Raw genomic sequence first — 18,689 nt, 5'->3', positions numbered from 1 at the left:
CGCGGGCAGCTTAGAAAGGCACTCAAGCGCTCTGGCTATCGAGCACGGGCCCGATGGAGCTCTGACGTTGCTAAATGACCCGACTTCCTTTCGGAAAAGCAGAAACTATACAAACAAAGAAAACAGGGCAAGAACCCACAAAGAGATAACCACGCCAATGCCCTGCCAGAGTACATACAGAGCGCTGGTTAGCGATCTGCGCAGAGCGATGCAACTTGGTCTATAACCAAGTTTCGTTAATCATAAAAAGAAAACACATTAGCGCAAGTGCAAATACTGCCACGTGGGAATGCTTGACAGTTTTTGTCGGTGAAAGTGGCGCTCGATTCAGCGTTTCAGAAAGCGCGGTTAGAACGAGGGACCCTGCCTCGAACGCGTGTCGGACGGAAGGTGCTCATTATCCAACTGGCACTTACAGCGCGGTAATGCAGGCTCTTTTCAAACACATGCCCGAAACAAAAGTGCCGCTCCTGCCATTAAAGGAGCCCACAACCGATTGTTAAGGGCCATACAATTTCCGATCCCGTTATTGTTCCGTTAGAAAACCCGCAAGTATTGTTGAGCATTTTTCCATCAGCTGCCACGATTTTTTTTTTTATGCACCCCGATGTTGGAAACAATGACTAGTGAGCGCGATGCGGGCGGCCTGACGGCGATTAAAAGCGAGAAAACGAAGCAAAATGTACGAGTCGCAAAGGAAGTAATGGTTGCAGTATGTGGGGTTTAAAGGACTATATATAGACATCAATTTTTTGCTTGCGTATTTTCTTCTTTTCAAATGATGCTTTACATATTATAGGATACATGGATCACCGCGTGGTATTCGCCTACGACCGCTAAACAATTTGTAAGCTGACTTTCTTCTTGACGCGGTTTCAGAACCGAACGATAGCTATGACGTGTAGTTCATACTTATGCCACGTGAGACACGAAAGAAAAAAAAAAGGCCAATAGAAACTGCTTATACGTCGTTTGTTGTGATTCCAGCTCTTCAAGCAGGCTGGTTTAAGTGTTGCAATGAATCAAAAACTGCGTATAAGCGTTTCTATTGCGGGTTTTTTCGTGCCTCACGTGACCTAAGTGTAAACTACACGCAACAGCCATTCAGCAGCCCACGGTCGGCATGAAGAGGATATAACTGCGCTGAGCCTAGCGGCTATATACAATACGCAAGACGTGCGTTGCTTAGCTTGACAAGGACAGAGTTAAAGACAACACGAACTGTTAAGCGCAATTAATCTACCAACTGAGACTTTATACCATTCCAGTGGAAAAAGAAAACAAAAGCATGTGAAAAAAATCTTGAAAATAAATGATAAGAGGGGAAGCAATACAACACAGAAGCCCACTACGCTGATAGCAAATATGACACAAGCAAAAAAAAAATAATCACGTCTTCAAAAAGAAAACATGATCAGCGAACAAGCGCTTGTGAAGCTCGGTTTGAAGTTTGGCTGCATAACCATATCAACTCTTCCTTACTGATACACATGAGTAACTGGCAATCATGCGAATTTTTTTTATGTGGCATGTCCTCCCGGGGGAAAACTGGACGCTGCCTTAATGAATGGCTACTAGAGCACAGAAGAAATTATTACCTGCAGGGACCAGGGAATTTGGCCAACCACTGTCTTAAAACACAAATACACACTATCGTCTGAAAAGACCATAATCCTGGCAAGGGCAAAAGACAAGAAACGTGATGCCATCGAGGTTTCCCGAACGATGTCTGGCATGGAAGGCCACTACACGAGTTCCCCATCGGAAGCACTCACCCGGAGGGAGATTGCTATGCTGCGTGAATATAAAAAATACACATGATTGCCAGTTACCCATGACTATCCAGTAAGGAAGAGTTTGATATGCATGGCTATGCTGAAAAACTCCGAGCCGAGCTTCACAAACGCTAGTTTGCTGATCATGCTTTCTTTTTGAGACGATTTTTTTTGCTTCTGTCACATTTGCTTTCAGCGTAGTTGGCTTCTGTGTTGTCTTCGCTTCCCCTCTTAATTCTTTTTGTTTCAAGGTTCTTTTTTGTCAAATACTCGTTTTTTTTTTTACTGGAATGGAATAGTCTCAGTTGGTAGAATTGCACCTAACAGTTCACGTTGTCTTGTCTTTAACTCTGTGCTTGTCAGGCTAAGCAGCGCACGTTCTTGCTTACTGTCAAGTCCCAACTAACCCAATCCCAAGCACTTCGACTAGATACTCCCGGCACACGCAAAGTCAACGCCCCGCGGTGACTTAGCGACTAGACTGCCTATTGCGAATAGACTGCCTGCACATAAAGCCTGACATAACGCTGTAAGCTATCAAATGCAGTATTCCTATTCTTTATACCTGGAACCACTCTAAAAAGAGCGCCGACATAACTACATACAACCATATTCTTTCACAAGGCATTTAACAACACGCTATGTGTATATACCGAATACGTGGTGACGCTTGTAACCTAGGTTTCACCGCTGACGTCTCGCTTCACACGGTTTCCTGCACCAAATTTCTTGTTTTATTTCAATTCATTTCCCATCTTACAATACAGACGGAGGGGTTGTAAAAAAAGCTGAAAAAAATAAAATAGAATCTCGTCAGGAATGTCGGGTTCATTTTATCAACACAAACTGTTCCACTTCCACTAACGTCATCAGATCACATTTTTTTAATCAGCTGTCGGTACCTTTCAGCAGTCGCTTTTCGTACTTTTCGGGGTCACCCTCACACGTTTTGATCAGTGCAGGTTTCTTTAAACTAAACATAGCAGTCGGAGCACAGGCAATAATCTCGCCCACGCTGCGCAGCTTCAAAGACGACGCACGACTCCCGGCTTTCGCTTCTCCATTAGGACGAGTGCTCCCCCGAAAGCTGGGGCGCGCTCGCAATCCCGAGCGTGGTGAAACGGCGCACCAGCTCTCAAGAAGAGTGCACAGCTCTCGGTGCCTGGCCTGCTCTTCTCGAGTTTTGCGACGTTCACCGCCGAGCGAGCATCTTCGCAAACAAACTCGAGGGATGAAAAAAAAAAAGGAGGGAGAGAGACAGGGAAACAAGCCCTTACATTATAAGTTCCGTAGACAGAGAGAAGACAAACAAAGCGTTGCCGTGCAGCACTAGACACTGTGCAAGCTCCGCGAAGAAGAGAGAACATTGTCAGTGAATTCTGGGCGCCGCCTTCCAGTCTCGCCCTCGAAAAAGTAGCTCTGAGATAACGCGCCGCTCCTGTTGCTATGTTTATTTCGTCTCTCCGCTTCGCCCCGCGTCTCGAAGGAAAAATTTGCAAACCAAAACTGCATAATCCGCAATGAGGGCAGACACTGCGTGCGGAGTGGCAAAAACAGATATGGTTTCTATTTTATTCTCTTTCTACAAACGTCTTTATTTTCTAGAGCCAAAGGAAAGCTTCTACGCCCAACTTGAAACTTCGACGATCGTAAAAAAAAAGAAAGGTGTCAGAGAGAGAGAGAGAGAAAGATCAGCACATGTATACCGCAAGCATAAAGGCGAGAAATACGCGACGCTGCCAGCCAAGAGGCAAAAACAACGCGCCTCCGCCGCCGGCAATGATTGAACAACTTTATTTTTTTACCAGTAAAGACGTTTCTCTCCGCCCCAGCACGTCAGGTCTGTTGTGATCAAATTGGGTGCTCGCCTACATTCCTCTCACCCAAATTATATGCCACACAAAACGGAGGCGAAATAAATCCGTACAGCGAAGGCGGTAGAAGAAAAACAATGGTCGACATGTTTTCGAAAGGTTTGAATAATTTCCTCCGAATGCATCGATTCGCATTTCGACGGAGGAGCACAGATGCATACAGCATTCATCTGATGTAAGAGAGTGCCAAACAGGTGACTATTTTGCGTCGTGTGGTGAGCCTCTCGGTTACATGAAAAATGCCTGCCTGGTCCAATGTAGCTCCGCCTGCAATAAAGGCTCTTCAATCGCCTTATCTTGCTAGGCAGTACTACCAGGCCCCAGAGCAACGAAGCCTTCCCGAGGGCGCAAGAAAGTGAGCAGCAGCGATTGCGTTCACTGATGGACACGCGGCTTAAATTTTACATCTAAACACCCAAAGCGTTAAGAAGCCACGCGACAAAAGACACACAAAAACGCTCTATTGCAATATCCAAGTATGAGGCATTTCTCTAGGACCGAGCACGAGGGAAATGTCGAGCCCAGCTGGTGGGCAAACCAAAGTCCGGAACGTGACAATGACTCGACCCGAGGTAACCCCAAAACGCCCGAGTACTTCCGTTTAAAAACACACGAAACCCCGCGGTACGAAACCGACGAAGTGAGGATCACTCGCTCCCTTCGCGTCACCCTGCAGCATGAAACTACGTTCGGGCGCCACTTCCAAATGCACGACTCAGCTCACTCTCGCTCTCAACGTCGACTAGCAAAACAACTCTCGCGAGTCGACTCCACCGCCGCGGCCACGCCCACGCAAATCGGGCGGGGGCGCACACGGGTCGAACGCGCACACGCCGGAGGGGACAAGACGGGCGGAAACAAACTGTTTACAGAATAAACAGGCAGGCAGGCCGGTCGACCGCGAAGCGAGTGCGCACGAGCAGGCATGCATGAAGCGGCGCCGCGTCCCCGTACGTCAGGCGTGGAAGACGACCCTCTGGCGCCGACGACGGCTGAAGCGGCCGCGTGGGAAATGTCCGACTATTTTTAAAAGCCGCCGGGGTGCCCCGTCGTCCACCCGGCGGCAAGTTTGCAGTGACTTTACTCGGAGGGAGACCAGTGGCACGGGCTCGAGCGCAAAGCACCGCCCCCCGAAAAGACGGGGGATAAACTCGGCTGAAAACAAGAAAACGACCGGGCCAGGACGAACAAACGAGGTCGCACGTATGCAAAACAGCATCGCTGTATACAGGGCTGCAAAAAAAAAAACAACACAGAAGAGCCGGTATAGCAAAGCGTCCCGGGACTAAACCAGAACGTGCCGCCGCTGTCCTGGATTAGCTTCCTCGTAGGTGGCGCAAAGAAAGAGGAGTGCGGCAATCAGCGAGCAGCTGCTACACGGTGGACATCGAGTTCACGCAACGCGTAAAAAAAAAAAAAATCAACGTCGAACCTTATCGCTCGTTTCAACGCGTCCTCGAATCTCCGCGTGTCCGTGAAATGGCAAAACATTCGCACGCCGGCAGAGGAACAGGCTGGGCCATGCGTCCTCGCGGCACAAAAAGCATTCACGGTCACAGCGCCGGGCGAGACAGGGAAATGAGAAAAACAAGTCGAAACGTATATAGTCCACCAACTTTAGCTATACTATGCGGTCACTATACTATGCGGGCCGTTAAAACGAAAGAAAAAAAGGAATACCAAACGGGTTATCTACAGAAGACAAGATTTTGCAGCGATCATAAACACACTGCACAGTCCCAGTAGTTAATACTAATAAAAGAAAGATAAAGCAACCCTCGCTCGACAGAAACGCTATGGCGTACAGCCCGATTCGTCGAAGTTGACATACCCTTTTTTGCCCAGGGATAATAGTGAGAATATCAACGCCAGCGCCCCCCTACACACACACACACACACGCTGGGGGAATCTGAAAACTACGCGCGGTATAAATTCAGGGAACGAGAGCCGCCTCGGCGGAGTTTCGAGAAAAACTGAAAAGGAGGGATAAAACGCTCCGTACCTGTGTGTGCGCTTCCCTCTCCCGTTGTCTTGGCGGCAGAACAGCAGCCTCGCGAAAGAACAGAGCGTGAAATAACAACAAAGAGAGGGAAAAACAGAACCGAGAAGACGCACACGAGACACCGCTTCACCCCCGCAGTTCTTTCCTCCTCGAGCTCCGGCTTGCAGCCGCGGAATGTCGACTGGAATTCCTAATGCCGCCACAAGACGCGCCTCCTCCCAAAGCCGGGGCGCTTGGCTCCTTGCCTATCGGAAGGCGTAGCTGCTGCTGCTGCCCTTCCTCTTCCTGCTCTCCTCCATGCTTCAGTCATCCCCCTCTTCCCGATCAGCCGCGCCGCCGAAAAGCTGGCTTCACCGTCTTGCCCCCTCTTCCGTCGCATCGACCCCTCGCCTGAGCGATACGCGCCTTCTCGAAGACAACACTGGAGGCGCCTTCTCGAACGCTCTCGTTCAGCTCGAGTAGGCGAAGCTATCACGGCTCAAGAGCACTTCCCGTCGCACGAGCAGCACACAAACCACAAACGAAAGGTGACGTCGAGTCAGCGAGAGATTTCGCGCCGCGCCGTGGCGGAGGAGCAATTCTACGCGTGATTTCACCATACGGTGACGTCAACGCCACTTCCCGCCTGTCGACGCGTACGCCTATAAACGTAGAAATTCTAGCGACGATTATTCACTGCCCCGCCCACTCCACAAACAGACCTCCAGCGCTGGAATTCGCTAAACGTGAGATCCGACGTGACGACCGTTTCTTCGAGACTAGCGGCGTTCCTGTCTTTGATTCTCGTCGACTGCATGGTAGCACCTGGACTTCCTCTTTTGGCTTGGCGCAGGTCAACCGCGAGCTAAGAACTGGCCAGGTGCTTCTATCTGCTGTGGTCGCGCGCCTCTTCTGCACCGTTACACAGACAGCTACAGCAAGGCGAATTCTTAGACATGTTCCCCCAGACCAAGAGGTAGTCAGCGGCTACAAACTATACACGTCCGTTTAGAGCCCTCGTTAAGCTGAACGCGATCGGGAACACGATTCGCGCAGTGCATGGGCCTCTGCACATGCACCGGGAGTGGAGCGGACGAGTACCGCCATCCGATGACATTGTGCAGTTCGTGGCTACAAAGTCCAAATCAGAGGATTCCCAGTGCCCAACTTGCGAACGAAAGGGCTGGCGACAGCCGGGATAATGCCACCTGACGCTGCGCGTTTACTCTCTCTCATTTGTGCGTGCGTGCGTGTGCGTGTGTGTGTGCGCGCGCCGGATATAACGCTCAGCGGCAGCACATTTTCTGCTAACAAGCGCGACTGCTGCATTAGTGCACGCGCATTTCCTCCCTACATTAGCACGCCTTTGCTGCAAGTAAATCGAGTGATAGACCAGGGCAACGACGGACATGAAAACTCCAACCCAAGTTCCAATAATTGGCTTGTGCCAGTAAAAGAGAAAGAAAACGCACCCTCTCGTTTGCAGCCCATTATGTGCGCAGCATGAGGGCGTCAGCAATCTTCTAATCGCCATCTCTGCCGCCTCAGTGAACAGGCACGCGTCAAGACAATGGCCGGAGACAATGCCGAAGCTGATCCAAGGTCGCCATCTTGCTTACGCTGCACCGGCCCATGTCTCCTCCGCAGACGGTCCTGACACGTTTTGAACGGCGCCACAGCGCACAGTTTCGCCAAATGCGTGCACCACAACCTACCATCCGCCTTGTGAAGAGGCGCCTTCTCTCTTTCGCGCCACGCAATGGCAAAGTTCTTCTAAAGCGAGGCTGTCTAGCGTCAGGAACGGTCACGGCGCTCTGTGCTTCGCCTCCCTGGCAGCTATCATGAGTGGAATCGAGAGAACAGCCGGGGCAGGGCTGGGAATGACAGAAACATCTCCCGCATCCAGTCCAACGCCCTGGCCATGCTTGTACCACTGTTCTACTAGACAACGCGCAAGTGCTGGCAAACGTGGTGCGAGATGTTGGTCGTTAGTGGTCCCGTGCTACACCATGGGAAGCCCTCGCGGTAGGGCCATGAAGGACATCCGGAAACGTCTGTATGTAACGAGTGTGCTTGGGTTGCGCGCGAAGTTCAAGCGGGATACCCGCAAAATGTTCTCTCTTCTCTTGGTGGCACGAGCTAGCAGAGCTGTACTAAGACTGCCGGCCAATCTCCGTTCCCCTGTATACAAGACACGGTGGCACTGCAGGTCCGCTTTCCCTGCACAGTAACTCAACGGACGCGCCGTCTTCGGTTATGGCAGCAACGAGGGGCGCGTCGCGGCATTTCCTCCCGGCATGCCTGTCAACTCGAAGGCGGCTTCCAGTCGCATAGCTGGCGGGCCGTCCTTGCGGAGCGTCCAAGGACGGCGCAGTATGGGAAGGAAGCCCGCTTCCGAGATGCACAGGCTGCCGGGACGGAGCGCTCCTTCATTCTCTGCGGGGGCGCGGACGTAAATTGACTTCAGCAGCTACACGGACGCGACGACAGCTTATGGCCCGAGAGAGAGAGAAGGGGCGAATAGGTGACACAATGCCGCCACCTCTAATGCGAACTGTCAATGCTTGCTTCGCACAGCCGAACAGTCGGCAAACGCCGAGCGCCAGAAGGTTCTCTCGCTCTCGGCTCCCCCGCCCGTCGAGAAAGCTCGATAACAAAGAGAAAAGGAGGATGGAAACGTTGAGATCCCGTTAACCGTAACGCGAAGCACTCCGTGCTACGCACGCACACACGCAACAAGCCGCCGGCGCGATAAGAGAGACAGGGAATACAATACGAAACACGGTCAACGCTCCTGATAATCTTGCCAGATTGCTTCATAATCTTTCTTTTGCCAGAATGAGCAAGACCCACGTGCACCCTCCTGGGCGGCCACTTGACGTCGCGCCATTGGTCATGACACAGCATGCACATATCCAGCCGGGGGGGGGGGGGGGGGGCACACCCTCCTTTCAGCCCCTCAAATCGGTTAGACATGGGACCTGCCCCCCCCCCCCCCCCCCCCCCCCCCGGGCTTCGCCTATACAACTGCCTCGCCCCCCCCCCCCCAAAAAAAAAAAAAAATCTGGCAACGTGCCTGTGACAGAGGCAGCTAGCTCACAGCACAGCAGCAACAGGCAGCAGACAGATACAGCACTGTCGCACGTCTTAACATTCCCTTGTGAAACCACTGTTACTTCAATATATCGACCTTCCAGTGGACAAACGGGCGGTTTATTATGGGCGTAAACGTACCAGCAATGATGTCTGTTCATCCTTAACTGGATAACCGCATCTCCAGTTTTCAAGAAGAAAAACGAAAGGTACAGGATTTGCCCACATCTCATTTTCAGCATGCAGAAATGAACGACGGTGAAGACGATATCACTCTAATTACAATGTGCAGCCAAAGGTTGGAGTGTAAATTTAAGGAAGGGTAATACACAATGGAGGCCATTTCTCTACTTTTTGAAGGCATAACAGCTACTGCAACCGGGTCCAGAAGAGAATTGGCTCCCCATTTGGGTCCTACCCCTGAAAGGCCGCAACACTACTGGTTTTCTTTCAAGTTAACATCACACAAACGCACACAAAGGGCACACCCAGCTCAAAACAACGGATGAGATGAGTAGGGGCTGCCGATATACATTAAATGAGCGGCTGGAAAAACCACGAAAAAAAACGAAAAATAAAGCACCTGAACTAAGCACCAAATCAACAGAAGTTCGCAATGCATTCCCGGTTTTTCCGGGGGTCGAATGTCTCACGTGCTTAAAAAGGCTCAATATCTGTCTACCCCACCGTCCCCTTCCTTCATACCCGACGAATTTCCCTCGCATACCTGCCACATGGCACGTACGGTTCAGATGTCCTCCCAGATTGCGACAGTCACCGCTACTTTCCTTTGTCGTCCCTTCCATCAATTAAGCTCTACTCCCCTCTCCGTTGTTGATTCCACGGGGAATGAAACTTAAGAAGAGCGTGACTTCCACTGAGCGCACAGTGGATCGAGATTCCACGGGTTGTCAGAACACGCTTTCGTACAGCAAGCGCGCATGCAAGCGCACGCGGCGTTGACACAGGTGGCGCTCTTCGCGACCGACCAGCGCAAACGGCGTTGAATGCCTCGCTCCCGCGCAGGCACCCCCAACGCACCCGAGGGCCCCCCGACGAAGCGACCTTGAGCGGCGCGCCCTCCATGTTTTCCTCCTCCACCCGGTGTGACGCAACGTGTAAAACGCCGTGCCGCTCGCATAGAGGAGAGGAGGGTGGGGGAAAGGGCTGATTTGTGCGGCGATATCGCTCAAAAAACTGCGGCTGCCGCCGGACAACCCTCCACCACCTCGTATCGCGCTACGCAACCGCGCGAGCTTTCCGGGAAGCCAGGGGCGCACCAAACCCGCGCAAAGCGAGACCGCACGCAGGAGAGAACCAAAGAGCGTTCTTTCCTCTTTTTTTTTTTCCGGACGCGTGGCCAAAGGTACGGGCTGCGTAGCGCAGCCACATGCGGAGCCGTGGAATTTGCGGCATGCTCTCTGACGAACACACGCATCGAGCAAAGGTCAAAGGCGACAGCGCCGATGTGCCAATGCTCGCAAAAACAAACGGAGAGAGCGCCAGGAGCTCAATTAATGGAGAGAGAGAGAAAGAGAGAGGTACTTCATTTGAAAAGTGTAGTTTACTAGGAGGACTGCCCGCCGAAGAGCTATGAGCTACGACGATTTTCTGTGCTAATAGAAAAAACTATTTAGTTCATACAGATAGGAAATGTATATCGCGCCGGATATATCAGAATATTGCCCAACAGTTACTCTTTCACGCATTGTAAAGATTATGCTTAGAATTTAAGCAATGCTGGAAGAAAAACTCTCAAACATCAATTTTTGCACTAAGTTATACCAGGGTGAACATGCAATAAAATATTTTGGGATTTTTTGTTGTTTTTTTTGCAGTCACGCCAAAGTGGACATCGCACGCCTTACAGAACATCGTTGCTCGATGCTCAATCTAGTGCTCATCGTAGAATAGCTTGTAATTCCCTCGTTTCCCTCCTTTTTGGGGCTCGTGACGCAAGCTTTCGGAAGGTACAGGAACGGTGTGGCTTCTTCGTTCGACGGAGTCAAAGGTGAAACTCAACAAGGCAGCGGCAAATGGCTCTCAAAGGCGGCCCTCCAGCTAATGGCTTCCAGCGATTTTCATGACGTTGCGACTATAATCCTCTCGCACACGCCAGACCCCTGTGATTCACACTAGCAGATGCAAGGGGATTAATCGCGACGTCACGAAAATCGGTCCAGGCCATTGGCTGGAGGGCTCCCAGTTAGGGGCAGCTGCCACTGGGATCTTGAGCTGTGCTCGACCATAGTATAGAAAGCAACCAGGTCGTACTGGGGAAGCTGGAGCCAATTAAGGAATGTACGGCCGGTGAGCTCTACGACAGGCTTGAAATGGATGTAGCTGTTGAGGTGAGCACTGTCTATACTGTGGAGAGAGAACGTTTTCCCACCATAAGCACGCGCTGCCGTTCCGACGCACCCCCACAGACAACACCTCCGCGCAAACAACACTCTTGCGGCAATTTTTTTTTTTTTTTGCAGCGCACGATCTCAATCGACCCAAGTGCCGAATGGTCGATGGGCGTGGTGAGGAAATAGTTAGGGTGCCCACTTAAGTGAGACTATTACGGCGTCTTCCCTTGCTCAGGATTTCCCCTCTTCCGGAAGAAAGCGCGCCAAATCCCGGAGTGGGACGGATTGCTCGTGCGCTGATAGCGACTGCAGACAGGCGTGGGATGCGTATTTGAAACGTGTTTATACTATAGTTAAGAGAACATCTCAGAATTCGCGCGTGTTGTTCAGTGCGCGGGAAATATCCTGGCAACCACGCTAGTACTACGAAAAACCACACCATCTGCCGTTTTTTATTTGAAGATTTACAACACCTCGGTCGACTGGCGATTCAAAACTTGACTACCGACTTTCACTCTTTCCCTGCATTATCACCAAGTCGGAAATGCTCCTGCTCACCTACGCCACTACCAGCTATGCTATATTCGGATACAACTCGGGAACGAAGCGGTTTTTTCCCTCCCCGTCGAAGGACCCCCTTCCAGCCAGTGGCGTCGGCCGATTCTCATGAGCCTGCCAGCGTGACAATGCAGGAGTGGCAGGTGGAAGCGGATAGTCCCCTCCTTGCATTGAAACGCTAGCAGGCTCATGAGAATCGACCGACGCCACTGGCTGGAAGGGGGTCCTTCGACGGGGAGGGGAAAACCGCTTCGTTCCTGAGTTGTATCCGACTGCACCTATTTATTTCCACAACGTTCCCCGAATAGCATTACGTGGGACATAATGATAATAATAATAATTGGTTTTTTGGGGAAAGGAAATGGCGCAGTATCTGTCTCATATATCGTTGGACACCTGAAACGCGCCGTAAGGGGAGGGATAAGAGAGGGAGTGAAAGAAGAAAGGAAGAATTAGGTGCGGTAGTGGAGTGCTCCGGAATAATTTCGACCACCTGGGGATCTTTAACGTGCACCGACATCGCACAGCACACGGGCACCTTAGCGTTTTTCCTCCATAAGAACGCAGCCGCCGCGGTCGGGTTCGAACCCGGGAACTCCGGATCAGTAGTCGAGCGCCCTAACCACTGAGCCACCGCGGCGGGTCACCCTACTGCACATTCCGTTCGTCTCTGCACGAACAGAAGAAGCGCAAGGCGAGCGAGCCGGGAGGCGCTCTGTCATCCATCCGGCCGCCCATCTATCGCCATTCGGCTGGCTACAAGTGGAACAATGGGACCGATACGGCAGCGATGCTCGCCTACGGCGCCACCTGCTTGCCCGTTTAGCCTTTGCACGCTGCAAGCCGGCGCAGCCGTTTCGCAAACCGGAAGGAGAAAACAAAAAAGCGCGCCTAGGCGCTTACGGGCGAAGGGAGAAAAACCTGCACACACACATACACAAAAAAGTGGCAACACCTCCGCGCAAATAGCGCTCCGTATATACAATGATTATTATTTTGTTTTGTTGGAGAGAGAGAGATGGGGGGGGGTGGGGGTGCTTTCCTGCGAATCAGTTGAGAAACGATTCGTGCAGCCGGGTCAGAGCGTTCACAGCGAGGGATAATAGGCCGACGTTAACAACCTGAACGAAACGCTAAGCATGACGGATGCCTGGCATAGCTGATACATTTTCACCAGATAGTGGTTCAAACAAACAAACAAAGGGTGGGCTTAAGTTGTGCTGAGCCAAACAATTTCGTAACTGCACTTTTTAAGGCATTTCCATATTCTGTAATTGTACATAGTGTGTATATTGCCGCCATATCCCTATCCTTTCTCACTATAGCTACACCCTTTCCTTCCCTCTCCCTGTACTTTTATTCCGCTAGCCGCAGATCAGGTGCTTCAGGTTTGGGTGGCAGATGCCGAGGCTAGCAACATCTTTTCCTTCCATGCTATTTTATTAATAAATAGCCACTAACAACATTTTGAAGAGCAGAAATACGAATGCGTACCAAACTAGTTAAGAGCAGGACCTCAGTATTATTAACGCACGGAAATTTGTCGCTCCCCCTGCACCGCAAACGGAGTTTCTGCACGTGGATGCTGCCGTAGAAAGCGGGCGTACAGACTTAACGATAAGGTTCCGTTATCTCGAGAGTACACGTATCAAGTCGGAAGCGTTGCTAAATACACGCGCGTGGCACGCCTCCAGTACGGGAACTCTAATGGCATCCTACAAGCGGCGCCCAGCCGGGAGGCGCGCTATATCGCCCCAATTCGAAGCAGGTAGTCGAACCGGCACCTGTTGCCTTGAAACGACGGAGACCTTGAAGGTGTGATAACCCCAGGCGACGCGGTGCCCACGCGGGCAGCTGTGGGCGGTGCGATCTGTCGCCGGCATCGCATACTGCAAGGGCCGATCGGCACCGCTGCGCGCGCCAGCGCTGTGGTCGCAACACGGCCGCGTTCAAAACATCGTGGCATCACATTGGCCCCGCAACAAGAATGCTGCTCGCCCAGATGGCTTTCCGCCGGCAAAGCATTGATGCAGAAGCGGTGCTAACACGAGCTCGGGGCGGCCCAACCTAGCCTTAGGCAATAACGACTTGTAGTGGAAAACGATTCCAAACTGGCTGCGCTCCAAAAGTCACAGCCCAGCGGACGAAGCATGCGGCCGCCGCCCTCGCAACAGGCTGGAAATCGCCGGTCTCTCGAAAAAATAGCCATGCCCGCTTTATACACAGCGCGGATGCGGCGCTTTGTCCTTCTTTGTACTTTATTGAGACAAGCGTAATCTCCAGTCGAAGCGCAGTCAGGCGTGCGCAATCCGCTTTTGCCTGGACCTCCCGAGTGTGGTTACTGACAACAAAAATAGCAACGCAGTGCAAAGCTCGAACAGGACCTCAGCAACGCAGACGAACAGGACATACTCGAACACTCACCGTGATAGTACGGTCTGTCTTCCTTCGAACGTGACCGCGTCGATGCACACTTTTTCGCCCGTCCGTTGCTCGTCTCGTGTTGTTGTCGTGCCATCACGGCACACACACGCGCACACACTGCTCGTAGGTAAGCCGGAACTGGACAGACTTCCTTCGTTCGCTCAAGCGATGTCAATCCGGCGACAGGGCATCACATTCACTCTCACGCACAGGCAGGAGGGGGGAAAGAGGCAGCAAAGTCGCGCTTCACGCGTGCTACCTTTGCAAGCGAGGAAGCATCCAATCCGCCGGCCAACGAGCCAGCCGGTCGAGTAGATCGCATTCGAGGCCAAGCACAAGAGAAGATGTGACCGAATTCCGGGCCACGGAACAGGAGGAGGCGAAGAGTAACGGTGCGCAGAAAAAATAAAAACGAGCGCCGCGAAAACAAAACGCCGCTCGTCCACCAAGACTGGTTGGACCGTCGATGTAACTGGGCACAGGAAAGGTAAAACGGGGTGACTGCGCCGGACTGCGCAGAGAGCCGTGCGTGTGTGTGTGTGCGGTCTCGAGAAGGCAGCAGAATCGGAGGGCGCTTCCCGCAACACAGCACAAGCGAACTCCAAGCTAGCTGGGCACTTCGTCGGCACTCACGCCCGTGTGCGGCGGTCGCGGCTCCTGGATTCCGGACTGTCACGACTCCGGCGGAATAATAAACAAATCGCAGCACGCCCGCAGAATGTAGATAACTCAATGGCACGCCGAGCCGCGTATGAAAACTCGACGGCGCTTCGGCTCCCGTCCTCGAGCCGCGGCACGTAGTACTGCTTCGACCGTGAGGCACACGCGGTATACACACACCAGAGCGCGCACACCGCCGCCGCCGAACCCGTGCGAAGAATAATTATTGCCGGCTTCGAAAAAACACCAGCGGTTCACGGACGGCGGCGGATGAAGCACAGGCCAGGCGCGGGCTGCCAAGCGAGCCAGCGACGCGACGGGACGGCCGACGACCGGTCAAATATTTAGCGCCGACGTTGCGTAAACCTCTCGGCACCGGTGAAGACCTCAGACTTCCAGAGCAGCACCCAAGGCTATACATGGCGGTTGATATATTTTTCTAAAGTTCGCGGAAGGGTGGTTTTCCAAAAATGTTTCAAAAGAAAACCGGAACTAGCCGATAAATAAAAAAAAGCAAGGAAGTTTTGCCACGTGTTCCGTTTTCACTCTGTCTTCATAGATGGCGCGCCAACAGCAAGCGGTTGCCAGATTCCACATAGTACAAGCTGCTTTTGGCTAGAGAAGCGAGAGTTGCGAATGAACTTTCGGTTTCGCTTTCATAAATGCCGCCTTTTTGTTCTACGCGGCAAAAAGACTGCGTCAGCGAATTAAGTATGATACTTCAGCGTATTACTGAGCGAGAAATGCGCACGCATAATTACACTGACGTAAACAGCCGAAGCTAAAGGAGCAAGATGAAGAAAAGAAAGGTATTTACGCTAAACAGGGGTGAAAAACGCACAAGTAAAACGACCTGACGTTTGCGACTACAAAACGAATTTACCAGAGTGACGTTTCGAAAACACAGCTTTGTCGCTCCGAAGGGCGCTATCTAAGTTTGACCGTCTCAACATAGACCTTGCTTTCAAGATGTAGAATAATCTGGGTGGTAGCCATATCGCCGGACGTCCAAATACCGAGGCGGTGATGCCATCAGCATCGCTCGCAACCCAAGTGCTAACACGCCTTGCGCACATGCCGCGAAATCTCCGCGGACGAGTACGCATCTGCGCCAGACTGCAGCCATGGGTCCATCTAAATGTGGAAGCACAAATAAGCATGCACCGCGGTAGCTCCTGCACCGACAGAAACGCACCCGCATTGACGTCATTCGGGCGATTCGGGCTCCGCGGGACGCCCGCAAGAGAGCGAACGCGTGAGGAAGAGAGAGACAGCGAGAGAAAAAAAAAATAGAAGAGGGGCAGTATTTGTTTGCCGTTATTTCATAAACAGTGGCTCCACCGTTGCTGCGAGACTGCTACATTCAAAAGAACGCTGTGAAAGCAAATGGAGAAAAGAAATAAAAGAGGACCTTGCGAAATTCAAAGTGCAACTTTACCACGCACTACATGTAAAAATGAAATGTTACAATAAAACTGCTGCTTTTCTTGCCGATTTCACTATATAATTTCAAGCTCTGAGCGCATGAGGTTCAGATTGAAGTGCATGGTTTTAAAATAAGGCTATCACCAATGTAAGAAAAATGGCAAAAAGGGCAGGCTATGGAAAGTCTCCTACTGAAGTGGTAAGAATGGGCTATAGAGATTTATTGCCCACCATTCTGGTGATCAGTGCTTCGAAGCCTAGCTAATATACATATTTACATGAAGCCAGTTTTTTGAGCTGAGACCCCTTAAACAGAAGCTTTCAATAATACCAGATACACAAAATGGTAGCCTGACTTAATAAGCGTAATGGTGAAACGAGCAAGGATGATTTCGGTTTAGGTTCTAGTTGGTATAAAATTTTAGTTCCATCTTCACTACCTCTAAAACCTTTTGCATTCACCGTCGATTTGTATTTATGTGAATTCAATGGCCATCTATTTTATTCTTTTTATCATTCTTCTATCTGACCTTTTCCTGCACTCTTCTTTTACATTGCTCTACCAAATCTCTCTCTAAAACGTAGCATGTCAGTGCTTTTCAAGTGCGAACTAAATCTTTGTTCCTCATTAAAAACTATCTTCTCTCTCTCTCTAACTGCATTCAATGCTGTAAGGACAATTAAAAAAAGAACAAAGCAGGAGATGCTTATGAGATCTGAAGCATAAAACTGTTTACTGCAAAACCCACTGCAGTCTAATGGCCCTTAAGCAATGTCACAAACAAGAAGTGTGGAACTACGGAGTGCTCTACAAAAGGGTCCATAGAACTCACCAGGTTTCCTTTTTTTCCCCAAGGATACATGCTACTGTTGCACATTCATTACTGGCTTTAACCTTGTACTGCGTTTCATGCACTATCAATGCATGAAACAATGAACGTGCTGCTTTTGTGGCACAGAATTCGGCTAAAATACATCAGGGCTAAAAATAAGAGATGTTCCTCTTCTTCATCTACGTCCACTATAAACCCAGAGCAGGCAGGCGGCAGAACTATATCATAGCGCCTCTAAACAAGCACTGAAGTGCCTGTTCTAAGATGGCGGCATTAGCCCATACTATGTTTTCGCACAGTCTTTTCATGTACTCAAGGGAATTGTCAACACTATGAAATCAAGGCAGACATGCTCCTTTGCCGGATGTGTTAAAGTGATGCAAACACAGCAGATATCTCTTAGCTGCTGCACGTTAGCCAATTTCTGCAACAGACCCACAAGTGCCAACAGTAGGAGGCATGATGCATTAGGAAGTGCGAGGATAGTGCAGGCATTTTACAGCTAAGTGATTACGTAAAAATACAGTGCAATACACCCTTAGTTTTCCGACTGCTGCCTCAAGGCATATTTAAAAAGCATAAGGCAGGAAGTGTTACATATGAGTTGAAATAGTGCTGGTTGGTTGGTTTTTGGGGAAAGAAAATGGCACAGTATCTGTTTCACAACTTGGCAGACACCAGTAAGGGAAGGGATAAAGGAGGTACTGAGAGAAGAAAGAGGTGCCGCAGTGGAGGGCTCCAGAATAATTTCGACCCCCTGGGGATATTTAACATTCACTGACATCCCATAGCACATGGGCGCTTTTGTGTTACACCTCCATCAAAATGGGGCCGCCATGTGTCGGGTCCTGTTCGGCCCTCAATGCCTGTGCGAACACTGTGGCCCAACACAAGATGGTAGAGTCAAGAATTCGCGTAAAAAACGAAGAAGCAACAGATCGCCAGTAAGAGGCTTTTTTATTTTTCCACAGTGACAACTGCACGAGAAACTTTCTTAGAGGAAAGCGGGTGTAAGCACAGCACATCTTAGCCAAAATCTCTTGAGCTCCCCTTCTACTGCTACTGCTATCCAAACAGAATACTATCCAAGAGATCCTCAGACATAAGGGTCCATGTCAGCCTTCCACACATGGGCCTCAAAGCCAGACCAATGTATAAAGTAGGGGCCTGTAAGGAGCTATAGCTTCTTTGCCTAAGGGGGTGGCAGGGAAGAGGGTGGAGGGGAGGAAAGCGTGCAACTTTTTGTATTCACTTTGCATTCGTGTGGTTTCTTCTGTGCCTTATGAGCTGCAGTGCCCAAGTAGCAGCTTGAAACCATAATGACCGAAATGGCGCACACAAGATGACTACAAGAAAAAAGGAGAGACTAAATTGAAGCTTTGTCAGACTCACTGAAACTGCGTCAACTTTCTGCAAAAATTGTCATTAGAGATCGGGGGAGCTGACCTACATGAGGTGCCGATGTATATGTGGAGTGTGGAACCTCTTGGGGACCCCTGACTGCTGCTCTTAATTGTGAATGCGTCATTTCACACCTGTTACTATTAAGCGGTGACTCCATGGACACCTGCTAGGTGTCTGTGGATTCTGGGCGTGGCACTTGTGCCTGCCCGTGTCTGCTGCTGCGCATGCACATGCCGGCTCCAGCACATGCGCGGGTGCACAGCACATGATGCGTATGCCTTGGAAGTGTCCATAGTGCTGGAGCTTT

The 18,689-nt window shown here is 50.8% G+C and overlaps 2 protein-coding genes across 20 annotated transcripts in view; both read right to left on the bottom strand.

The window, feature by feature from the left end:
• LOC144122822 (uncharacterized) overlaps positions 1 to 9,810 on the bottom strand; it is a 31,087-nt gene extending 21,277 nt beyond the window's left edge. The window contains exons 1-2 of the mRNA XM_077655820.1: positions 9,766 to 9,810; positions 5,653 to 5,897 (exon numbers count right to left, since the gene is read on the bottom strand). Coding sequence (XP_077511946.1) covers positions 5,653 to 5,897; positions 9,766 to 9,810 — 290 coding nt within the window. The remainder of the gene's footprint in view (positions 1 to 5,652; positions 5,898 to 9,765) is intronic.
• Positions 1 to 18,689, bottom strand: part of dlg1 (MAGUK family member discs large 1) — a 540,041-nt gene that overhangs the window by 77,365 nt on the left and 443,987 nt on the right. The window lies entirely within an intron of this gene.

This window comes from Amblyomma americanum, chromosome 3, assembly GCF_052857255.1.
Source record: "Amblyomma americanum isolate KBUSLIRL-KWMA chromosome 3, ASM5285725v1, whole genome shotgun sequence".
Classification (NCBI taxonomy): Eukaryota; Metazoa; Arthropoda; class Arachnida; order Ixodida; family Ixodidae; genus Amblyomma; species Amblyomma americanum.
The sequence above is the reverse complement of the archived record's forward strand: the minus strand, read 5'-3'. Positions and strand labels throughout refer to the sequence as shown.